Source organism: Varanus komodoensis, unplaced genomic scaffold (genome assembly GCF_004798865.1).
Source record: "Varanus komodoensis strain SLA01 unplaced genomic scaffold, ASM479886v1 scaffold29_1, whole genome shotgun sequence".
Classification (NCBI taxonomy): domain Eukaryota; kingdom Metazoa; phylum Chordata; class Lepidosauria; order Squamata; family Varanidae; genus Varanus; species Varanus komodoensis.
In genome coordinates this window covers 11238043-11260692 of record NW_025335759.1, presented here as the reverse complement: position 1 = coordinate 11260692, position 22650 = coordinate 11238043, and the positions used below count along the sequence as shown (strand labels likewise).

The following is a 22650-nucleotide window of genomic DNA, read 5'->3' as shown; positions in this document are numbered from 1 at the left end:
GGCTTGGGCTTCAACTTATTCTCAGCCTCCTTGATGGCCTCCATTAACTGTTGCTAAGTCACTCAAGGGAGCCTCCTTTTTGGTGCTGGATAAATATATTTTAAATTTTAACAAATTATGTGAGCACAGTTGTGGTTGCAGCATTGCATTTATACCCCACCTGTCTTCCCCTCGCATGGAAGCCAAGGCGGCTTGCAAGGTTCTCGTCCTTCCATTTTATCCTCATAACAACAGCCCTGTGAAGTAGGCTGGGGTGGAAGGTTGCATGTGATCCAGTCACACAAAAACTGCATAACTGAGCGCAGCCTTCATCTAAGTGCTGTGCCACCCTGGAGTTTTTCATATGGTGGGGAGGGACCCCCTCTTCTCCTCTCCTGCAAAACTGAGTCTGAGCAAAAATCTCTTTTTCCCTTTCCCCATCATGTTATTTTTCCATCTGCCTCTCTGAAAATATAGAGGAGCAGGCCCTCAGCTCTAAGTCTTGCTTCAGAAATCCCAGGGGGAGTAGGGACCCCTCCCTGCTGCCCTTTTAGAGATACCTTTCAACATGGCTGCCCCTCCAACTGGGATGGGGTGGTCCCACAGAGAGAAACCAAGTCCTCCCTCTGACCCTGGGCCTCCCACCCCACCTACCCATGGGTCCCCCTCCCCCCCGCCAGGTCATTCTCTCCATCTTCCAGGGTGTGCACATGAGCAACGGCTTTCTGGCCCAGGGTGACTTACTCCAGTTCGAAGACCCCGAGCTGCCTCCCATCCTGGACGTGGGGGGCAGCTGAGCAGCACCCGCCTTTGCAGGATCTGCAGCCCCACTTGACACGACAGCCTTGCCAGCCCCATTTCTTGATGCACGAGAGCCCAGAACGGCAGCCGGAGACGGGAGCAGCACAGGACGCACCAATAAATCAGAGGGGTGGCGTAGCCACGGGACACCCCTCCCACTGCCTCTGCTCCCCACCCAGTTTGTGCTTTGGAAGGGGCAGGGCAGCTGGGAGGGATGAGCACCCAGCGCTTCCCCAGTTCAGCCTTTGCAGCTGAACTCTGCCCACTGTTGCTCTGTTCTTGCTGTGCCTGCTGCTTTGTCCCTTCCAGCTCCAATTTATCGAGAGAGAGAGGGAGAGAGAGAGAGAGATTTCCTACCTCTCCGCCAAGCCAATCAGTGTGGGATAGAATATTCCAGGTACCCTCCACCTTGCAAGGTGAGGTGCATGTGCCTGCGCCCCCCACCCCGATGTTTGCAATGCGTTATGCGCCAGGGCACTTCTGAAGGTGCTCCAGTGCGTTCCACACACACCTCTGGCTCGACTGGAGGCCACCAAGTGCAAAGCCTTCGGTGTGGCAGCTCCTCCTCTGTGGAACCCGCTCTCTGCCTTGAGCCGGGCATGCTCTGTCATCGGGGTGTTTTTGGCACCTGTTGAGAGTGTCTTTGTTCCAGAGAACCTTCCTTCTTGACCAGCCATGGCTTGAATGCTCTCCTGTTTTAATGCATGTGCCTTAATTAAGTAAGACCGCCAACCCCCTTTCCCCCTAGGAACCCCCAGTTCCCCCCTTCCTCTTATTTCACTGGCTGTGGGGCCGGGCATTTGTTTCATCATTTTTCCTCCTCGGAAGTTTTCCACGGAGGGCAAAGCTGCTCACAGGTGGCACGCGAGGTCCTGCACGGCCCCGGGCCTAGCTGCACACCCGCCCGCCCACGTGCGCTCTCAAGCCATCCGCGAAAGAGGCGCCCCTGTGCGTTGAAAGGACGAAAGGCAAGCGTGGCCAGAGCGAGGCTTTCGCCGGGTGGGCTCGACGCGGCGCTGCGCCAGGGGATGCGACCGAGGGGGCGTCGAGGCTCGGCTCTGCAGGCGCGCTCCGCGGTGCCGCACCTGCTCTGCCCCCGATGCGGTTCAGCACCACGGACGGCTCCGTAAAGGCTCGGCCGCGGGCAGAGCGGGCTCGCCGCCCCTCAGGAGGAGGCGCAGTCCGGAAGCGGGGGGACCATTTCGCCCCCGCAAACCGACCACGCAGCTGGTTGCATCTGGCAGCCAAAGACTGTGGCCGAGAGGAGCATCTGCGGCAGGCTCCCCCAGCCAGGCGCCCTCCGGACGAGTTGCACTGCAAGACCCATCATTCCCAGCCAGCGTGGACTGGGACTTGAGAAGGCGGGGAAATTAAAAGGAGAACGGGAGGGCGGGTGGGCGGACGACTGAGTGCGCGGGGATGGGGCGGGGCGGTGGGAAGCTGGTATCGCTTTAAGAGGAGGCGGAGCTTGACCGCTGCGTCACAGGGACGCGTAAAGCCCGGATCCGGAAGCGTCCCGGAGGAGGCACGTGGGTGGGCGCGCCATGGAGCGCGAGCAGAAGCGGTTCGATTCGGGGGATCTGCCCGCCCTGCGCCGGATCGTGTGCGAGCAGGGGCCGCTGTCCCGTCCGGATGGCTCCGCGTCCTGGATGCAAGGTAGGCCTCTTCTCCGCCTCTCCTTCCCTCCCCGGGGCGAGGTCCCTGCCCGCGCCCCCCTGCGCGGGAACAAGCTCCCAAAGCAGCACCCAGCCCTCTCGCTCCGCCGCCCTGTGGACTGGAGCTCCGTTTGGGATGCGCCGCTTGCTTCCCCCCGAGCCTTGACCCGTAGTCGAAGTGTCAGCGGTGCAATAACACCCACAGGGACGGATATTGTACCCCCCCCCCCCCCAGTTCTCTTTTAATCTGACCCGCGGCCGAGCTCTCCGGGAATGTAGCGCTTCATGGCTTGAATGGCTGCGTGTCTTGGGGAGGGGCAAGGTGCACGGGGGTGGGGGGTAATTCCTGCTGACCTCCAGTAAGCATTAATAGGATTGCACTGCAAGTTAGAGACTGGGATCAGAAAACGCCGTAATTCACACTTGGGGCTTGAGGGTAGGTTGTCGTTGTACCATGAGTTGTTGTTGTTGGAATACAGTTTTGTGCTTTGTGCTTTGTCTGAATCTAGCTGCATTAACCCCCAGCTTAGGAACCCTGGAAATGCTGGTGATGACCTATAAAGCCCTAAACGGCTTGGGTCCTGGTTACCTGAAGGAGCGCTTACGTCCATATATGCCCAGTCGCCCCCTGAGATCAGCGGGAGAGGCCCTCCTCCGGGAGCCCTCAGTGAAGGAAATTAGGAGGGTGGTTACTCGGAGGAGGGCTTTCTCAGCGGTGGCGCCTAAGTTATGGAATGCACTCCCCAGAGGGGTCCGCCTGGCGCCATCGTTATTTGTTTTTCGGCGCCAGGCGAAAACCTTTTTATTTAAGCAGCATTTTAAATGTTAATATCATTGAATTTTATTTGGCCAGGGCGGCTTATTTTATTCCAATGCATATATTTTAATTGTTATTGTTTTAACTTATTGTGTATTTTATTATGTTGTGAGCCGCCCCGAGGCTACGGCAAGGGGCGGCATAGAAATGTTTTAATAAATAAATAAAATAAATAAAATGCATCTGTTCAGCCCAGTGAGGAGTTCCTCCCATACATTGCGGAACACCCTGTGTGTTCCTGGTTTTTCTCCCCATAGCTTGATGCTTAGCCCTCCTTGTAGATCTTTCCCCTCGGTTGACTTCTCTGAGAGGGTTGGGCTCTTATGGGCTTAGCTTCAGAGTGGGTGAACTGGTCTGGAAGTCATGAACCTTGTCTTGGGGACTCGCCCCCCCACACAAAATCCCAGAAACAGGTGTAGCTTGTTCCATTGTGGTGGGGAGGGCATTTGTGTACACCGAGAGGCATACTTTTCGCCCTTGTGTTCCATTGGTGATTCTGCCATAGGTGGCTGGAAAGAGTAGGAGCAAGTCCATGGCTGGCGAAAGCCCTCCCTCAGCTGAGTCACAGAATTCCTATTTAATTCCATTGAAATACCACACAGAGGAGGTTGCTCCTGTCATTTTTTGTTACCCTGGATTTAGGAGAGTTTTCCTCAATTCCATGAAGTTTTGGGCGGGGGGAGGGGGGTCAACTTCGCCTGCTGCTTTTTAGGCAAATATGCTGAAATTCTGTGCCATTTTCCAGATTAGCAGGAATCTGGCGCACCTCCTTTGTACCCTTCCTCCGAAGGATGGGGATATTGTGTGCGGAGGTTGCTGTAAGCAAGCCAAAATACTCACAGCTATCCCCTCCCTTGTTCCGGATTGTTTTCAGGGGACACCTCGGTGCTTGCTGGTGTTTATGGCCCAACGGAAGTCAAGGTCAGCAAAGAGATCTATGATAAAGCTACGCTGGAAGTGCTGCTGAGGCCCAAAGTGGGCTTGCCAGGTAGGTACCTCCTGCATAGCAGCCCTGGTGGGGCAGAGGCTCCCTTGGCTGTGTTCTTTCTGATGAATTTGTACAGTCTCTTACATTTGCGTTTACAAATCCTGAGCGTTATTTTCTTTCGGAGTGGGAGTGCAGTTAAAGAGGCAAAAGCGGGGATCCTCGGTTGGTTCTTTTGCTCCAGCCTCACCCAAAAGGAAGTTTATTCTCCAACTATGCATTGCAAGCCACCGGGCACCTTTATAGCACGTGTGAATGCAGCACGAGGGTGTGCATTATGCTGCCAATGCCCTTCTGCTCCCGCTGCGTGTTTGCTGGGCCCACGAAGCAGCGCTGTGTGCGTGAGAGCGCCGTGTGACAGCGGATCCTGACCAGTGGCCGTGCCGGCTGGGAATTCGGGGGGTCGTGCGACGCATCTGAAAGGCAGCAGGTAGGGAAAGCCACCAAGAGCGTCTCCTGGTGCTAGGCACAAGAGGCTGCATTTCTTTTGGTCAGTAGGATTGCAACAGGCTCCCTGAGGTCTCCAGCAGAGATCTTTCCCAGCTCTGGGGAAAAGAGGAACATTTGGACCGTCTGTTATCCTTGCATGTGCTTTCATTGCCCTTTTGCTCCACTGCCCCCTGGGTGGAACACGCACCTTAAATAATCCCTATTCAATCTACCCTTAGATCTATTTCAGAACCGTGGCTTGTGTTCTCCTGCAATTGGTGGTTGGCTGAGCCAAAGACTTGATGGGCTGGTTCATAAATAATGCTGAACCTCAGCTGAGTATTTCTAAAACAACCCTAGCTTTCTCCTGGGTTCATTTCCTCTGCACACTTATGTATAAGGAAAGCTTTTTGGTGCCATTTTTGATTAAAAGCAGCTTGCCTTGACATCCAGACCAGGCAAGCTGCCACTTACCTTAACCACTGTTGCTAAGGATTCATAAGCCACCTTTAAACCAACATTGGTTAGCTTATTCATCTTGGCTTATTTGGGAGTATTTAATCGTAATCCATAATGAACACTGCCCACAGGTTTGTCATTCCTGGTTGGACTGGTTCCACAAATGGACTGAGTGCACGAGCACAGAGCTTGTTTGCCCCGTGCTTGATTAAACCAGGATTCTTGGTTTATCGTTATGTGCCAATGGGGCCAGCTCCTGGTTCTGGAGGAAGCTTGGGCGTCCTCCACTGCTGCATCTGCCTTCTTGCCACCGCTCTCACCAGCTGCTCTTCTTTCTCCTTGCCTTTCTCGTCCTGGCTCCCCCTCGCTTGCCAGGCAGGTGAAGAGCCAGCAGGTGGGTGGGCAGGCAGGTAGGTAAGGGCCAGAGCAAGAAGCAGGTAAGCAGCACGGTGAAGGAGCAACTCCAGGGGTCTTGGCAGTCCGCTGCTCCAAGGTATGGGCCCTCAACAGGTGTGCAGCCATGTCAGTGCAGTTGTTACTGTAGCTTATGAAGCAAGCTTGATTTCAGCAACCATAGTAAAACTAACCAGCATTTAGGTCTCATTCCACATGTGAAGTTGTGCCTAGACATCCCATCTCCTTATAATCGAGCTAGAACTAGGAGGGCTGCAGAGAGGAGCTAGGGGAAAGCTGGAGTGGTTTCCAGAAAAGTAACCAGAGGTCTTGCATCATGTTCAGTCCCTCTTATTCTGATTTAAATTCAGCCTGCATACTCCGTTCCCCTCCCACCCTCGAAACATGCCTCATCAAAAGGTGAGCGGAGCAGTTATCTCCACAACCAAGTGGGCCATCTGGAATCCTGCAGTGAAGCCATCTGGATATCTTGTTCCCTCCACAGGAAGCTCCAAAATGAAAATAGCTGGCATCAAAAAAATAAAAATGATAATTCCCCCTTCTTTTTCCTGCCTGCTGAGACTTTCAATGCCTGCGAAACCCTGCAGGGAAAGGCTTTGCTGTGAATAATTAAATTAAGAAACAAAAGAATTTCTTTCCCTTTCTGTGGCAGCAGCAAAAAGGCTTTTTTAAGAAAAGAAAATGCGGCTGATGGAATTAATAGGAATGCATGAAGAAAATGTGTTTGGGACTGTGTGTACCTTTACACTTTCTGTTCTTGGGAAAATGGTTTCTGGAGTGCCACTATATTTATTGGGCTAGCTTTCGGCTCTCATGGAAATCTTGGTCAAGTCTAAGAATTCTGTGAAATCTGGAAGCTTGCCTAGTTCTGCACCAACTTAGGTGTTTCTTACTGGAAAGCTTCATGTATTACCTGTCCTTTGGGTCAACATGGTGACCAAGAAAAGAGTTAGGTTGGCCTGTAGCCTTCGTCAGCTGCAGCAGCAGAGCTGTCTGTGTGGAACTGTGGGAGCTGTTGGCCAAAACACCCGGGGGCTCACCAGTTGCCCACCCCTGTTTTAGAGGATGATTGGCTTGCGCTGTTGCTCTGTGGGGATCCTCCCCACCCCTCTTGCTTTCTCACGCCCAGGTGTCTTTGAAAGAAGCCGAGAACAAATGATCAAGAAGACATGTGAGGCCGTGATCTTGGGCACGCTTCATCCTCGCACTTCTGTTACTGTGGTGCTTCAGGTAGTTACAGATGCCGGCTCTGTATCCTTTCTCTGGAAACCGCGCTTGGTGGAGAGGGGAGTGTCCCTTGCGTGGAAAGGCCCAAAGAACAGTTGGTTTAGGTATTAAGTTCCTATCCCGCTTTTTTTCTCTTGCAAGGAACACAGTTCACACGATCTGCCTTTCCATTTTATCCTTGTAACAACACCCCTGCAAGGTAGGACAAGCTGAGAGTCAGGGACTGGCCCAACATCTGGAGAGTTTTGTTCTCCAGAACCCAGTCCAGCGCTCTCCCTGCTATGCCACACTGGCATTCCCTGAAGGTGCTCCAGTTCCTTGGAAGAGCTCTGCTTTCCTCCATTGAGGGAATCTCATTTTCTCCTGATCCTACATCTCACTTCTAAATCTTTCCCCTGGTGAGGAAGACAAAAAGCTTCATGCAGGTGCCTGATTGAGGCCGGCAGGTGGCAGCAGCGCCGCAGAAGTGGCTGTTTTCCACCACGCAGACCTGCCCTTAAGGAGCGAATTTCTTGGCAGCACAGAGTCAGCGGAGCAATTCAGCGGCCCAGGATCCCTTTTTGAGAGGGTCTTTAGACACAGCCTTGTTGGCTAGCAACTGTCTGCGTGTCAGATACGTGGCCACGAACACTCCAGGCAGCAACTGGTTCTGCAGGCATCCAGCTTCGAGTCGGGGGTGCTGGATCAATCCCTCTCTTTCTCCCAGCCTGTTGAAGTTGAGCAGCAAAGAGAAAAATTGGCATGAGAAAAGAGCTATCCTCTTCCTGGGGTGCCGGCATCACTCTTCTTCAGAAGTCTCTTTGTGAATAATTGGGGGCGGTCATTTATTATTTATTCATCCATTCACATATTTATATGCTGGGTGTAACTGTCAAAGGCCTTCCTAGGCGGCTTACAAGAAACAGCATATTAAAACCTATCAAAACAGTTAAAAGAATAAAACGTCAATTCAGCAACAGTTATATATATATATATATTCATATTCATAAGGGCTAAGTATCTTTTTTTTAAAGGCATGTCTTTGCCTGGTGCCAAGAAGTAAACTAAGACGGTGCCAGGCGAATGTCTCTAGGGAGGGAGTTCCAGAGCTGGGGAGCAGCAGCAACAGAAAAGGCCCTTTCACCTTCCCAGGGGTGGCTCCCACAGAAGGGCCTCCTGGGCTGATCTTAGGAAGCTGGTAGGTGGATACAGGTATAGATGGTCCTTCAGGTACCTGGGCCCCAAGAAAGAGGAAGAAGAGCTGTTTTCTCACTTGCATGCCTCACAGCGAAGTGGGACTGCAGTGGCCCCCGTGCATGGGGGTGGTTGTGTTGTGAGAACCCAGCCAGTACAGGTTATGCAACCCAGAACAGACCATGGGTTCAGCCAGGGCTATTTAACCCCGGCTGGCATAATGCAAGGCCCGTGTAATGCATTAGTACAGCGATGGCTGTGGGACTGCCGGGGCCTGGCGACTCGACGAGGCGGCCGTGAATTTTGCTGCAGGTGCCTTGAACAACCCATGACAAGCCGCAACAGGTTCTGCGGCTCCGTTCGTGCTTTCTCCCGTCTCCTGTCCCCGCTCGTATCCATCAATCCATTCCAGGCAGGAGGAAAAGAGCAAGCGGGAGGCAGATGCTACCCCTCTGGTGCTGAGATTTGCCTGAAGAGCTGGGCGCGCTTGGTGGCTGCCTTGGGGGACAGGGTGGCAAGAGAAAAAAATAGCCATTGCTCTTCCTGCTGTGCCATTAAAAGCAGTTTCCCTCCCAGCCCGGTTTTCAAAAAGACATGGCATGCAGACTTTTCGCCTCAGATGCTGTTAACCAAAATAGACGCAGGGAAACGCGGCTTCCGTCAGCTGGGTTCCTCTGCCTCGGGCAATAAGAGGTGGCAGAACGTGGACCGAAAGGACAATCAGGTAGCGTGTGGCTTGGGCCAGATGGGATGAGGAGGGGCAGGGCTGAGCCGTGAGCCCGTTGGATCGTGCCAGCCCCGGACGCGGCTGCTGTGCCTGGGTTTGGGCCACTTGAGCCTTATAAAACTCAGAAGAGGCTGGGGAGCAGTTGTTTCTGCCCAGTGCTTTGCAGAAAAACCTGGGGACATATTCTGCTCAATTGCAGTCATTCCTCTGGGGGGCAGGAAGGTGGGTTTGTGGAACGGACATGGCGCTCGCTTTGATATTGGTTGATATCCTGACCTCCTTCACAAGGGACCCGGATCAAAAGTGGCAGCCGCCTCATTCTCTCTCGCACCCTTGCACCCTGCATCCTAGCCTTTAGTCAGCATTTCCCATGTTCCCGTTTCCCTTTTTTGGCACAGAAGATAATTTCTTTTTCTTTTTAAACCCAGCTCCTTTTTGTTTACCTTTGAATTTATTTTTTGCTGCATCTCGTGGCATCCATGTGATGCCACTTTCCTACTGTGTTACATAAGGCACATTCTGTTTCTGGAAAGCTCTGTTGAAATAGGTGTGAGGCAGAGAGGCGGTGATCTAGGGGCTTGGTGAGGTGGGGGCAGGATTCTCAAACTGAACCTGGCAGTGGGAACCGGGAAGCCATCCCAGCCCTGCAGGGAAGCAAGGCTGATCAACAGCTTGCCCAGCAGAATCGAGTCACTCAAGATTTTTCAGAGGTATCTAGGATAAAACTGAAGAACCCCAAATGGAGGGTGTCCCAGCACAATTAGGCGCAAAGGGTAGTGATTGCATTTGCATGTTTGCCCTGATGGGCCGCAGTTTAATTGGGGACAAATTGCCAGCACTGGTGTGGCAGAGATTAACTCTGGATGCCGTGATGTTCTCTTAACTCTGAATATACAGTGGTTCAGAGAATGAATTCAGCCTGGAATGGAGAGCAGCATTCCCGTTCGCTCAGCCAGTACTGAGGTTTCTGGCTAAATTCATGGCTGCTGCAGCCAGACTGGGGAAGCACAAAGCTTCTAACTCAGCTTGTTCATCCAGATTCCTGGTCAGCTATTCCCCTGCGGTTTAAAAAGCATAATAATGCCAGAAAAACCAGAAAAAGCCCTTGTAAGGAAGGAGTAGTGGCTTACCCAGGGAACCTGTGGCGGAGACAGGATTTCAATTATGCATGGAGAAGTCTTGCACGCAGCCCTCCGACAAGTAGAAGTTTTATAGGGCACCTCCGAGGCTTTTTCTTCCAAGTTCCTGGAAACCACTGGTGCATTGACCTTTTTGGACATTCGGGGCACAATCCTTGAATGCATAAAACGGTGCACTGCCCAGCTTGTACTCAAGCCTGGAAAAACGTGCAGTAGGTGATTGTGATTTTATGGGCATCGGCAAGGTGTACTCAGGGAAGTGCTGGCGTGTTGATCCACCTATATATTCAGGGTGCTGGCCAGTGCATGTATAGTTAGTTAATGATTTGTAGGACTTTTCCTGCCTATATGTAGAATTACGCCTTTCGTGTCCTGTTATGGAGGCTGTTGCATGAGGGTTAGCGTTGAGTCCTGTCGGCGCGGAGCGTGCAGCGAGCTTCCTGAGCTGCAGAGCAAATCCCTGCTCGCTCCTTCCCAGTGTGGGGACTGCGCCTCTTCCTGCAAAAATGCAGCATTTGAGGCTTCAGGTGCCCCTGCCCCCCAGTCAGGATCTGTACAGGGTCCTAGGAATATTTGCTGGCTGGTTCTTCACCATTGCAGTGGGATCAAGTTTGTGTGCTGCAAGGCAACTTGGTTTCTACGCACCAGGTGCTGGGGAGAGTCACCCCGTTCTCACCTCTGCAGTCCGGCTGCTCCCTGGAGCAGAATGTCAGGCCACGTAGACCTTGGGGGGCAGTCCAGCAGGGCACCCCTGGATGTCCTGGGGTGCCAAGGTGCAGGGCGGGTGCCGGCCCCCGGAGTGGCTGCTCATGGGGGGGGGTCGGCTTCTGTGGCTGAAGCGGGGTAGCTCTTCCCTGTCCCTTTTCCAGAGATGTAGCTGCAAGAGCAGCCAATTCTTGAATGGGAATTGCAATCCATTCACTTTTCAAAAGCTCCTGCAAGAAAACACTGTTCGAATTGCTTTGTCTGTATAGGTCGCCAGCACTCGCTGCCATTCTGCACACGCCTTGGGAGCGTGGTTCTGGGACCTGTCCCGACGAGGCTCGTGCGCCAGAATGTCCCCCTCCCCGGCAGCCCACCCTTCCCCCTTTCCCAGCCGCCAAGATACCCCCTCCCACGGCCTCCTCTCCCCAGGCTCGCCATCTCTGATCGCCAGCACAGGCTGACCGGGGCTGCCACTCCACATTTCCGTCTGCTGCACTTCATCTTGCTTACGCCAGCTGATTAACCTGGAAATGCAGGACGCCAGCGGCGAGGGAGGCTTTGAAGGTTCCCCACGCTTCAGACCTTCTGGAACACATCCAGCGGTGCCTGCTTCCCTGCCCGGAGAGGAGACAGCCCTGCAGGAGATCCCCCATGGACCAGGCTGAGCATCGGCCTTTGGATCGAGAGGAGGACGTGGGGATTGGAGCCTCCTCCAGGGCTGGATTTGCCCCAGAGCGGCCCGGTCTGGCTCGTCACCGCTGTGCTGCAGATTCCGCTTCCTAGAATCGATTGGAGATAAAAGCGGAGAGCCTTTTGCGGCAGGCTGATCACACACGAGATGCTGCTGCTATTGATTAGCTGCCCAGTCGGATTTAGCAACTTCCTTGCAGCTTTCCCATGTTCCCCAAGCAGTGGCACCACTCTTCACCTCGTGCCTCATCTGAGTCCCACGCAACACACAGCCGAAAAGCAGGACGAGGGAGACTCTTTCCCGGGATACAGTAATTCCCCTTCCCGGTCTCCTGGAGCGGGCGCTTCCCCTCGGCTCCTTCGTAAGGCTGCCGAGGTCAGCGAGGTTTCTCTCTCACTAGCTCTGAGCAGCCGCCCGCCGGGAATGCGCCCTGCTCACAGAGGGACTTGCCACAAGCAGAGTTGTGTCAGTGCCACAGAAGGGTAGGATTTCTCTGCAAGACGGTGGGTCTTCTGTGTCTCAGGCGCCTTGTCTGCTCCCGGGAGAACCGGCTGCCCCACTGGAGGTGTGCAGGGAGAGGGTCGCGGCGGGGCCTCCACTGGCGTCCCCCGTTTTCCTTAACTCCCCTCCCTGCCACAGCTGCTGTCGAGCTGCTTGAATGCCGCCTGCATGGGCCTGCTGGACGCAGGGCTGCCCATGACATCCCTGTTCTGCGGAGTGACGTGTGCCTTGGATCCGGAGGGCAGCATCATCTTGGACCCCACGGCAAAGCAGGAGAAGGTGGGTGTCTGGGGAGCGGGGGGGCGAATGGCCCCATTGAGCCTGCGAACAAGGAGCCCAGAGGTCGGAGGTACGCGTGCTGATCAGAGTCTTGGCTGGGGAATCGGGAGGTCGGCGTTCTAGTCCCTGCTTGACCAAGAAGCTCACTGGCCGACTTGGGGCCAGTCGCAGATGCTCAGCCTAATCTACCTCACAGGGTTGTTGTGAGGATAAACCGGAGAGACACGGTAAGCTGGACGAGGAAGATGGGCAGTATAAATGGGGAGGGAAGAGAGAGTGCATTTGTGGTGATTTTTGAAAGAACCTCTTGGAATATATTCCCAAACTTGACGTGATGAGATGAGTCTGGACTTGGCTACCTTCACAGGCCTAATTCTGCTCAGCTGTGGGTGGGAGGGGAGTGGGACGCAGAAGGTGCAGTGGCTTCACCTCCCAGCCATCTGAGCTAGCATGGCTGATGCCCCCCCCCACCCCCGGGGCAGCCTGGTCTTCCAGGATCCCTGCCCTGGGACTCCGGAGGCTTCCCATGTCTACCTGCAGCCGGGGCAAGGAGGTAGCCCATGGCCCTCGGGGGTCAGCACCATTCCCCTTGCGGGGACGGGGGTCCTCCTGCCCCCCATCCCCACCTGTGCCACTAATCACCCGGCGGGTGCGGGGTCTGCAGGCTGCCCTTTGCAGAAACAGCCCTTTCATCCGCTCCGACGGGGAATCGCTTGTTGGGGCCTGGCGGGTCAATAGCTCTTTCTCTCCTGCCACCAGCCCTGTTCCTCACTGCCTGTCCTAATGGCTTCGCTTGTTTATCGCCCGCCAGATTCAATCCATCTCCGGCTGCCTGCTCTGCCCAGAACTCCCCTCAGTCAGCGGCAGCTTGGCTCCTTGTCCCTCCTGTCTTCAGAGGGAGGGGGGCTGGGTGGCCCGATTCCCGCAAGAGCCTTCCCTGTGAGCGAGGCAGGTCTCCGCACCACTCAGCCGGATGGTTTCCTTGGCCTGCCGCGTCCCTCATGGTGAAGCAGACGCTGCCTTGCCCCAGCCCAGGAATTCTCTGAGCTTGTGCCAGTTCCCGTTGTCACTTTGGAGGTTAAAAGCAGGGGATGGACCGAATGGGCTGAGCTCCCCAGCATGAATCATGCAAAGCGCCTCCCGGCTGCCTCTTAAGGACAATCTTTCCACTTGCCGTACCAAGAATGCCTGGGGAAAAGACAAAAGGTGAAGCCAATTAGATGCAAGAATTCCTGGCATGTGGCGAATATGTTCATCAGGGGAAGTTTTTCTTAACATTGAAGCAAGTCATTTGCATGCATAATGGGGGGAAAAAACCAGCCCAGTCCTTTCCTGCGTCCCTGCAGCCTCCCCAGCTGGTGAGGACCCTTTCTCTACAGTGTGTATCTTCCATGAGGAGCCTCTTTTCGACTTCCCAATGGGGACTGGGACCATGGGACCAAAAACATAAAAGCAGAGGCAAAATACACAAAATGCTAGCCCCTTTTAGCTTAAGAATTCTTTTTGCTAGTGGCTAAGTCCAAGTGGAGGCATTTTAAGGGGGGGAGGGATTGCACAAAATTTGGACAGCTATCCAACAGGTAGAGACTGAGAGAAAGGGTCAGGGCTAGGGGAAATGGGAATGCCCACCCAGATCTGATCCATGATCCTGATTATGCCCACTCCTGCTGTATGGGTTAATCCGGAGCACTCCCCTGAATCCATTCTCGCTGACTGAAAGGGTGTTTCTAAATAAAAATAGCCCTTTCTCGCTCTACTTGTGAGCTCAACCAGATGGGTAATTGTGAGCCTCTCTTTTCAGCTTTTTGAAATACTTATATCCCACTTTCCCATTAATGGTAAACTGATTCATGCTCGAAGTAGTTTACAAAATATAAAGCAGTTATAAAAACCGAATCACGAAGAACAACAATAAATCACCAGTTTAGAAGGAAAAACTAAACTGCATTACATCACTGAACATTAAAACAGCAGCAGGGAAGCAGCAAACTTGAACAAAAAACCCGGTTTCTTCAGCCAGATGCAGCCAGCAGAAAATTGAGCAGAAAAAGCAGGAGCAAGAGAAGAGAATACTCTTGTCCAGGTGCCCAGGCAGTGGCCATGTAGGTGCCTGGCCAAACATTTTGCGGAGGGCAATCTAGAGACACGTTGGCATCACAGAAAACCCTGCCGCACCTCTTATGGCTAGAGAAAGGCCATCACAGTGGATTTGAGCTTGGGTGCAGAACCTCAGGTCTCTGGGGGCCCAATCTAGCCACCCTGAGGTCCCCAGAGGGCCACATGCCCTTTCCTGGTTTCCCCCAAACTCCACTAGTTGGGTATCATCTTGGCTTTGTGCAGCTTCTCCCTCTCTATTGAAGTGCTAAATGCCTTTCCTGTGGCCTATTACCGGCCATAACAGCTCCAGGTTAAAATATGCTGGCATTTTGACCCCCTTTGCTTTTAGCACCCCCCACCTCTGAAATATGGGCCCCAGGAGCTTCTCCGCAATGGCCTTGGGCCCCTGATTTGGAAAGAGGTTCAACACCTCTTGAACTTGTGCAGATGCGCAAGTTCATTTGGTAGCAGATGGTCCCCGAGGCTTTGGACACATCTTGCGCCTTTGTGACAGATCCCTGCTGGACTCCAGGCAGAGCTTGGGGGTGTGTGTGTGTGGGGGGGGGTTCTCCCCATCAAGGATATTGTGGGCCCCTCCCGAATTGCCATCTTTCATCACTTCATTTCATTCTTCATACCCTCTGGAAAGCCCCAACGAAAGGGCAAGCATGAGGTGGAGCACCAGCTGGGTTGGACTTCAACTCCCAGGATTCCTGACTGTTGGCTGTGCTGGCAGGGGCTTCTGGGAGTCCCACATCCAAACTGGAGGGCATCAGGATGGGGAATCTTGAGTACGGAACTGGACTGTGTCTTTGCTTGTGGTTTCAGGAAGCCTCCGCGGTTCTGACGTTCGCCATTGAGAGCACAGAGAAAAACGTGTTGATGTCCAGCACAAAGGGGGCGTGTTCAGTGGAGCAGGTGAGGAGACTGGGCTGGCCTGGGCTGGGGGTGTCAAGCCTGTCCAAATCCAGAATCCGTGGCAAGTCTGTATGTGGACCTTTTGTGGGATCTGGTAGCATCATTTTAGGGGCGTGGAGCAGGGAGGCCAAATCTCTTTTAGAGCAAGGGCCAAATTCAGACCAAAGATGCTGTGTAGCCCTGGCAGTGAGTGACAGATGCTAGCATTCTGGGTCCCTCTTTCTTTCCCGGCGCTTGAAGGCGCAACTCTATGCAAGCTTAGACAAAAACAAGCTTATGGCTTCCACTTGGCTGGGGCATTCTGGGAGCCGCAGGTCTCGTTTCTGTCTAAACTTGCATAGGATTGCACACTAAAGGAGGTCAGATCTGTAAGGCACTTTCTGCAGAAGCTTGTCAAGTCAAAGGGCAGAAAAGCGGGGCAGCGGTTTTCTCGACGCACCTGCTTTGACTGATAACTCCCCATGGGGAGTGGGGCTTGCTCTGTGCCTGCCTGCCTGCCTGCCATGCACAAGGGTTGCTTGCAGGAGAGAAATTAAGAAGGGAACCTGCAGATTATGTCGAAAGCGAGTGGCTGGTGTCAGGCTCAGAGACTTAAACATGCCCACCTGTGCCAGAAGATTTTAGAAATATGATTTATGGGAGGGCTTAGGATAAATAACCTGGACGGGGGAAAGGAGGAGTGTTCCCCCCCCCGGGCTCATTCCCCTTTTGCATCCGCTAAATTTATATGTGATGCTTTTGTCTTGCCTCACCTTGGGGCGGGGTACGTGGCACACCTGAGATGGGGGTGCTCGGTTTCCGTGGAAACAGGCCTGGATGAAAGGCTGCAGTGGGCTCCCACGTGGTGCCTGAGCCAAGCTTCCCTCCTGCCCGGTACCATGTTGCAGTGTGGCTGCCCGCGGGTTTTTGCTTCGTGTCAGTTTCCCCAAGAGAGAAAACAGCTGCAGGTGCTGGACCCAGCTCTGCGGGAAAGCTGCCCATCGGGAAGAGAAGTGGGGTCGAAGCAGCCGAGGCCGTGGGGCTCGCTTTGGCTCCGTTTCCGCTTGCACCGTGTCCCTCTGGGGACACGCTCCACGCCTGTGGTGGTTCTTGCGCACGAGCCGGTGCCCTGAGGGCTTGACCTTCCCTGGGCCGGGAAGCAGCTCCCGCTCTCAGGCGACCGCAGCAACGCCATCGTCTGAATCGACGGGGACGCGTCCCTTCTCCTTAAATTGCTCTTGACAACCTGCTTCGGCGGGAGGCGCGCAGAGGCCTCCGCCAGTCACGTTTATTGAGCGTATCCGTCTGAATCGTCCAGACCGTCTGTCCCACCCCATCCATCGCCTCTCCTCTGCGCACCACGGCGGGGAAAACGGGATTTATCCGTGGGGTGGAGGGAGAATACGGGGATCTGCCGCAGAGAAGCGGCGCATGTGACGGGGCGTCTGTGTGTGTGAATCAGCCCCCCCCACGCCCAAATCCATTTAGGAACACCCTCTTAGTATTCCGGACAAGGGCTGTGGAGTCGTTTCTCATTACCAGCGCCGTGTCCCTGCCAAATGGCTTGGAACGCTGAGCCCGTCTTGCTCTGAAGGAACAATTATGAACACTAATGCGCTATTGAATGGAGGGGGCAGCCAGGCACCATTAATTAGGCGAGAAGGGGGGGAAATTGCTTTTCTTTTTGGGGCGAATTCTAATGAGTTTAGTGCCAGAGAAAGAGAGAGCAAAAGGGGGGCAATGACAACAGGAATAAATAAAAACAGTTTTCCCCCTCCGTTCGCAGCCTTCCCCAGCTGAGCGCCCTCAGTTGCGTCGAAGCACAACTCTTAACTTTGACAGCCGACGTGGCCGCTAGCCACACAGGCTGCAGATGCTGGGAACTGGAGTCCGAGTTGCAGAGGGCCAATCTCACACATGTTGAATCTTCCCTGGCTGGGAGAGGTCCTTTTGCAGGATAGTAGAGCTTCGAGAAAGCAAAAGGTGGTGCTGCCCTGCTGTGGAGCAGGGTCCCTTTTGGAATACGGCCCTAGAAGGGGCCCCATTCCCGCCAGGGTCTTCAGCAGCCAGCAGATGGTTTCAGATCGCTCCGGGAAGTCGCACATGTGGAGGGAAAGCAATCAGAAAGCTCTGTACCCTCAGATGTGGGATTGGCTATGCATACACAGTCACTGGGCTCCGGCGACTGGGGAGGGAGAAGCCGCAGCGGCCTCCATTTTCCTGCCCTGCATGCACTGCCCCCTCTCCCTAATTACCTGTGCTCAGGGCAGGTTTGCTAGGGAAGGCAGGTGAAGAAAAGGAAGGCCAAATGAGGGATGGACGGGCTCCGTCGAGGAAGCCACAGCCTGGAATTCAGAACAGCAAAGCAGGGGTAGTCCAGGGCAGGTCATTCTTGCGGACTTTTGCTCGTAGGGTTGCCTAAGTCAGAGGCGACTCGAGGGCACCAAGCAACGAACGGGGCAGGTTGCAGGTTGTGTGAACCTGGTGGGTCGGCTTCTGAGTTGCCGCGGCCCCTCGAGCACGCCCTGGGCTGCACCGGAAGTCTGTAAAGGAGAGATGTTGGATCGGAGCAGGGTTGTTCGCACGGAGGCTGACCATGGGTGCCCCTCAGGGAGGACGTGGCTGCAGCGGCACCCTCCCGCCCACGTGCAGGCGATTCGCAGGCAGACCAGGAACTTTCGCCTTTTTAACTGCTGTAAGTCCTGCTCACGGATGCAACGCTCACATTGCTGAGCACTTGAAGGATCTGAGACTCAGGTCCAGAGGACACAAATATGCTTAACGGATCATATGCTAATTTATAATTCTATATGCACATTTAGGAATGATTGCGATGTTTTATTTAAATTCCACAGAAGGCAAATCTAGTCTAGTAATGTTAAAAATTGAAACATTGCCAGTGAATCCACACCCTCCCCCAGATCATCCCAAATTAGTCATTCCCCTTCACTTAATTATTTTGCAATGGTGTGAAAAATGCAAAACAAGAATAGCTCACAGGCTCTTTCCTCAGCCTGTCCCACATACCCATCCCTGAAAATGGGAGCCGTTGTGAAAAAATGGAGTGTCTTTTTTTTTGGCTGGGGTGGGGGGGCTGCTGCAGCCTTGGGAAGAGGCTGACCTTTCCTTCTGAGCTTGCAGCCCCCTTGACCCCAGCACGTGGCACCTTAGTGCAGCGGGTGGCCCTGTGCTGTGTCCAGGTCTGCTGCTGCCCCCGCGCAAGCCCTGCCCGCCCAGTCTTTGAGAGAAGGGCTGGCAACCGCCCTGCGCCTCTGGGACGCGACGGGAAGGGATCCCGAACAGCTGAGGGGTGCCCAGGCCTCCGGATGGCCCCAGGCTGGCCTTGCCCAGGTAGCCATCCCGGCTCTTTCCTCTGCTCCCCAGAGGCCTCTGCTTCGTCACGGGGGGTGGGTGCCCGCGGCAAGCGGTGTGGTGCCCGCATCCATCAGCCGCTGGCAGGTCTTCCGCTGCAGGGAAGTTTTGTCTCGAGAGCAACAGGCAGTGGTTGAGCACATCGCACATAATTATGATTTACCTCCAGCCCTGGCGGGAGCTGTAAACGCCCGCTGCATGCTAAGGCCGCGTGCCTCGGAAAACACGCCGGGCAGAGCGGGTGGGGGGTGGGTGCTCCCCCCTTCGCGTCACGGGGGCCGAACGCTGCCAGGTCCCTGCAGCGCTGGCGCTGGCGCTCGCCCTCACTCGGCTCCGGCCCGGCCAAGTCCGTGCTTGCTCAGCTGACTCCTGCAGCAGAGCTTGAAGTCTGCTTCTCTGGGGGCTGGTGGGGGCGAATAGTCCCTGGCCCACAAAAGCCGGGGCGGGGGGAGGCCCCGAGCTTGGACAATGCAGGCCAAGCCTGTCTGGGTCAGGACCAGCTCTGTGGCTCCCCACTGACCGTCGGGCTTGCAGCTGCCACTGCTGCAGTCACCTGGTGCACCATGGCGGGGAGAAACCCCCCCCGTTGAAGCATCCTCATGCAAACGGATCGGCATGCGGTCCATTTGCTGGTGAGGGGCCCCCGGGAAGACGGGCGGATGGGTCCTCTGCTTCGGCAGGGGCCTGACGTTTTTGGAAAACACCCCAGAACCAAGCCTAGGAAATGGCTTGCTTAGCCCTAAACTGACTTTGGGAGCTGGCTGGGTTTGGAGGGGCAGAGGCTGCCCTTAAAGCAACATTGTAAGTGTTACCTCCGCCCGACCCAGGGTCGATCCCTCCAGAAACAGCCACGATGCCTGGAAGGCAGGCAGGCGCCTGGTGCGGGGAGGGATAGAAAATGTAGGGGGGCTGATGCGGACCTGCAGGTGGCCGGCTGTTCAGGGCACACGCTTCTGCTTGCGATGGCATGCAGCTTGGGGGGCTTCGATGTGGAACGTTGGCCCGTGGGTGTGCTTATATACACCAAGCCTCACTGCGGAGGTTGCAGAGGTGCTTTGGCGGCCGAGCAAGCAGGAGAGGCCAAGGATGGGTGCTCGTTTTCCCCTCCAGCCTGATTCGCACACACCCGGGACGATGGATGCCTGGTGGTACTGAGCTGGAAGGCAGGGCCGGTTCCCCCGTGCACTGCGCCCGGCGGAGGCGAGCGAATCGCTGTGCATAAATCGCGCTGCTGTCCCGCCGCCGCCATGTGCTGGCAGGAATTGGGATGAGGCGTCCCAAGAGGGCCGGACAGGGCCAGGCCGGTGGGTTGCCTGACCCCGGTCCCAGGAGAGTTGGCTCTGCGTTTTGGTGTGTGTTTTAGGGGGTTGAGGACTCCCCCTGTTCTTCACCTCTTCATGCTTCGCAGAAGCAGCAGCACGGGGGTTTAATCGGATTCAGGGATCTGGTGGGCGGATCGGAAGACGGCTGTGGGTGTTTTCGTTCCCCCTTCTTGCATCTCTCTTCTGAGGGAAAGTCTTGTTGATCCCAGTCCCTCGGATTCCCTCCACTTCTCTCGCCCCCTTGCCCTTCTCCCTTTCCTGGGTGCACGCAGTGGGCGCCTTGGCATCTGCTGGAGGCCAGGACCGTGGGCAGCTCACTGCAAAGCGGATCCAGGGGTGGGGTTTGCAGGTGAGGAACTTCGGAAAGGGGGATCCAGTGCAGCTGTGTGCCCCCCCCCATGGCTGTCAAGGGGGCCGGCGGCAGGCAGAGCACTGTCGGTTGCTCTCCCTTGGCAAAGGGAGCTTGGCCCACCCGGGAGTTGTGGAGGAGGCGAGAGCCAGGGCAAGGAAGATCCTGGTCTTCCTCGCATCACGGAACCAACCTCACTGGACAGTTCAGCATAAGGAAGACCACACTGGATGCCAGTTGTCCTGCTCTGCTTGGAAAAGTGTATGTGTTTGTTGCCGGGGGGGGCGGTGGGGAGACTGACCTCTGACTTCAGACCTTTAAGGACCTTCCCTCCCAGCATGACGCCCTCTCTCTCATCCCTGCAGTTTCAGCAGTGCATCGCCGCCGCCCAGCGAGCCGCCGACACCCTCTTTCAGTTCTACCGGGATGCTTCTTGCAGGAAATACTCCAAGTGGTGACTCCCCCGCTCTCGGGATGGGGCGCAGGACACAGCTTTGCCGGAATCCCACGCCGGCCCTTCAGCCCTCATGACAGCAGCCCCGTCGTTCTAAACAGCAAGGCGGAGAGAAGGGCGGCTGTCAGCTTGGACTGTGAAGCACGTTCGGGTACTGCTAAGTCTGGCTGTCGACCGGCTCCCCCAGCCCCACTGAGCAGGGCTGGCTGACCCTCAGACCTGCCGGAGCAGCTCCGCCAGCCTTCCTCACCCCCCTGCCCTCCAGGTGCGTTGGATCGCGACCCCCAGCATCCCCCCGCCTGGGAAAGGCAGGCCACGTGATGCTGCATTTCTGTTATATTTCCCCACTTCTTCATCAAAAGCCGTTGTTTCTGCACAGATGATCGGGGATGGTGTTGCCTTTTGTCTGCTTCTGAGTCCAGATGTTTCCGATTGCTCTTCTTCCAGAAATAATAGTTCTGCGGGCTTTGAAACGCACCGCTTGTCTTCTCATCCATTCTCAGCTGTACTGCTAATGTGCTGCAATCCATTCTCGGCTGCCTCCGTGACACAGGAGAGAAGGCTGCAGCTTTCAGCACTGGGTGCCAGTGCTGCTCGCAGCTCAGAACTGGGGAGCGCAGCTCCAGCGTCCCATTGCAAGCCCGTGCGGTGCAGTGGTCAGAGTGCTTGATTCGGCCCAGGACCAGAAGGCCCTGGGTTCAAATCCCCACTGCTCCCTGAAGCTCACTGGGTAATCCCAGGCCAGGCCCTGACACATAGTTTAGCCTACTTTGGAGGGTTGTTGTGATGAGAGGAACGGGGAACGGCTGCATGCCACCCCGAGCATTTCACCACCGTTACTATCCTCCGCCTTCTTCCCTCTTGCAAAGAACCCAAGGCAGCTTAGCAAATTGTCCTCCCTTTTATCCTCACAACAACCCTGTGAGGTAGGTTAGGCTGACGATCAGCACCTGGCTCAAAGTTATCCAGGGAGCTTGCAGGCGGAGTGGGGACCAGAACCCGGGCCTCCTGACCCCCAGTCCAGCACGCAAGCCACTGCATCACACGGGGTTTTCCAAAATAATTGGCAGCAGCGAACACACCTCTGCAGGCAGCCTTCCTCCAGATGTGCTGGACTCCAAGTTCCATCTTTCTGGAAGGGAAACTGGGGGGCCCCCACCTGGGGAAGGCTGAGCTAGGGCAGGTAATTGTAGCCCTCGATGGGGTCGGCGATTCCCCAAAGTTTGGGTCCAGAACTGCCCCCTTTGGCAGTCTATCCTCTCTGTGCCCTGTCACTAGCAGCCTCAGGACCAAATTCCTTCCATCCGGGATGTGGCCGTGTGCATCGCCGTGAGCGGAGACACAGGGCTCCGTGCTGTCCCTGCACTCATTAATATTCTGCGGAACTTTCCTGCTTGTTTTTAATTTTGCAGCTTGGCAAACGCAGCGGTAAGAGCAAGGCAGAATCTGCTTGCAGCTTGGCAGATATTTCTTCATTACAGTTCCTTGCCTCCGAATGCAGCAACACGCTGGCGAGAAGGAAAGCGACGTGGGGTTCCCAAAGGACACGTTCCCCCCCCCCCACGCCCACACAGTTAGATGCTCCAGCCTGAAACTGCGGAAGAAATTGGGACATGCCATCATCTGGGGTAGAATTCCTTGTTTGAAATTTCTCGTCGTGTCCTGAATCTTGGGCACGGAAAGGTTTTTTTTTTTCTAGGAGAGGCCTAGCCAATCCTTTGTGATTTTTCATTTGAGGCTACCCCTAATTCTGCCTCCTTTTTCTTTGCCAGAACGAAGGGGCTTGAAACAATTCTGCAGGCTCTGTGGAGCGGGGAGTGGGAGAGGGCACGGAAGAACTCGGAGGGCAAGGCTCAACCTTTGTGGCCACAGATAAAAGGGAGAAGTGGGGGGGGTGACTTGCAGAAATATAATGTGGCTAACCCCCCCAACTGTCTCCTCAAAATGCTCCCCCCGGAAAGCCTCCCTCCCAAAAGCAGCCCTGCCAGCCTCTGTGCATCATCCCCCAAAGCCATTCTCTTGCTCTTGAGTGCTCCCCGGCAAGACTGGAGAGCTTTCCGGTAGAACCGATGAGGACTAGAAACGTGCTTTATAGAAAAAAGTTCCTTTGGGCGGCCTGACAATCCAAATCGGGTCCTGGGTTCCGAATTCTGCATCTGCAAGGGCTGGAGAAGAGCC

The 22650-nt window shown here is 55.1% G+C and overlaps 1 protein-coding gene across 1 annotated transcript; it reads left to right on the top strand.

Moving 5' to 3' along the window:
* Positions 1–2287: 2287 nt before the first annotated feature.
* On the top strand, positions 2288–20949 carry EXOSC5 (exosome component 5). The gene is made up of 6 exons (XM_044435176.1): positions 2288–2436; positions 4127–4240; positions 6669–6790; positions 11841–11981; positions 14907–14996; positions 20384–20949. Exons 1-6 carry the CDS (start codon positions 2325–2327, stop codon positions 20474–20476), a joined length of 672 nt encoding a protein of 223 aa, XP_044291111.1. The 5' UTR covers positions 2288–2324; the 3' UTR covers positions 20477–20949.
* Positions 20950–22650: the final 1701 nt, after the last annotated feature.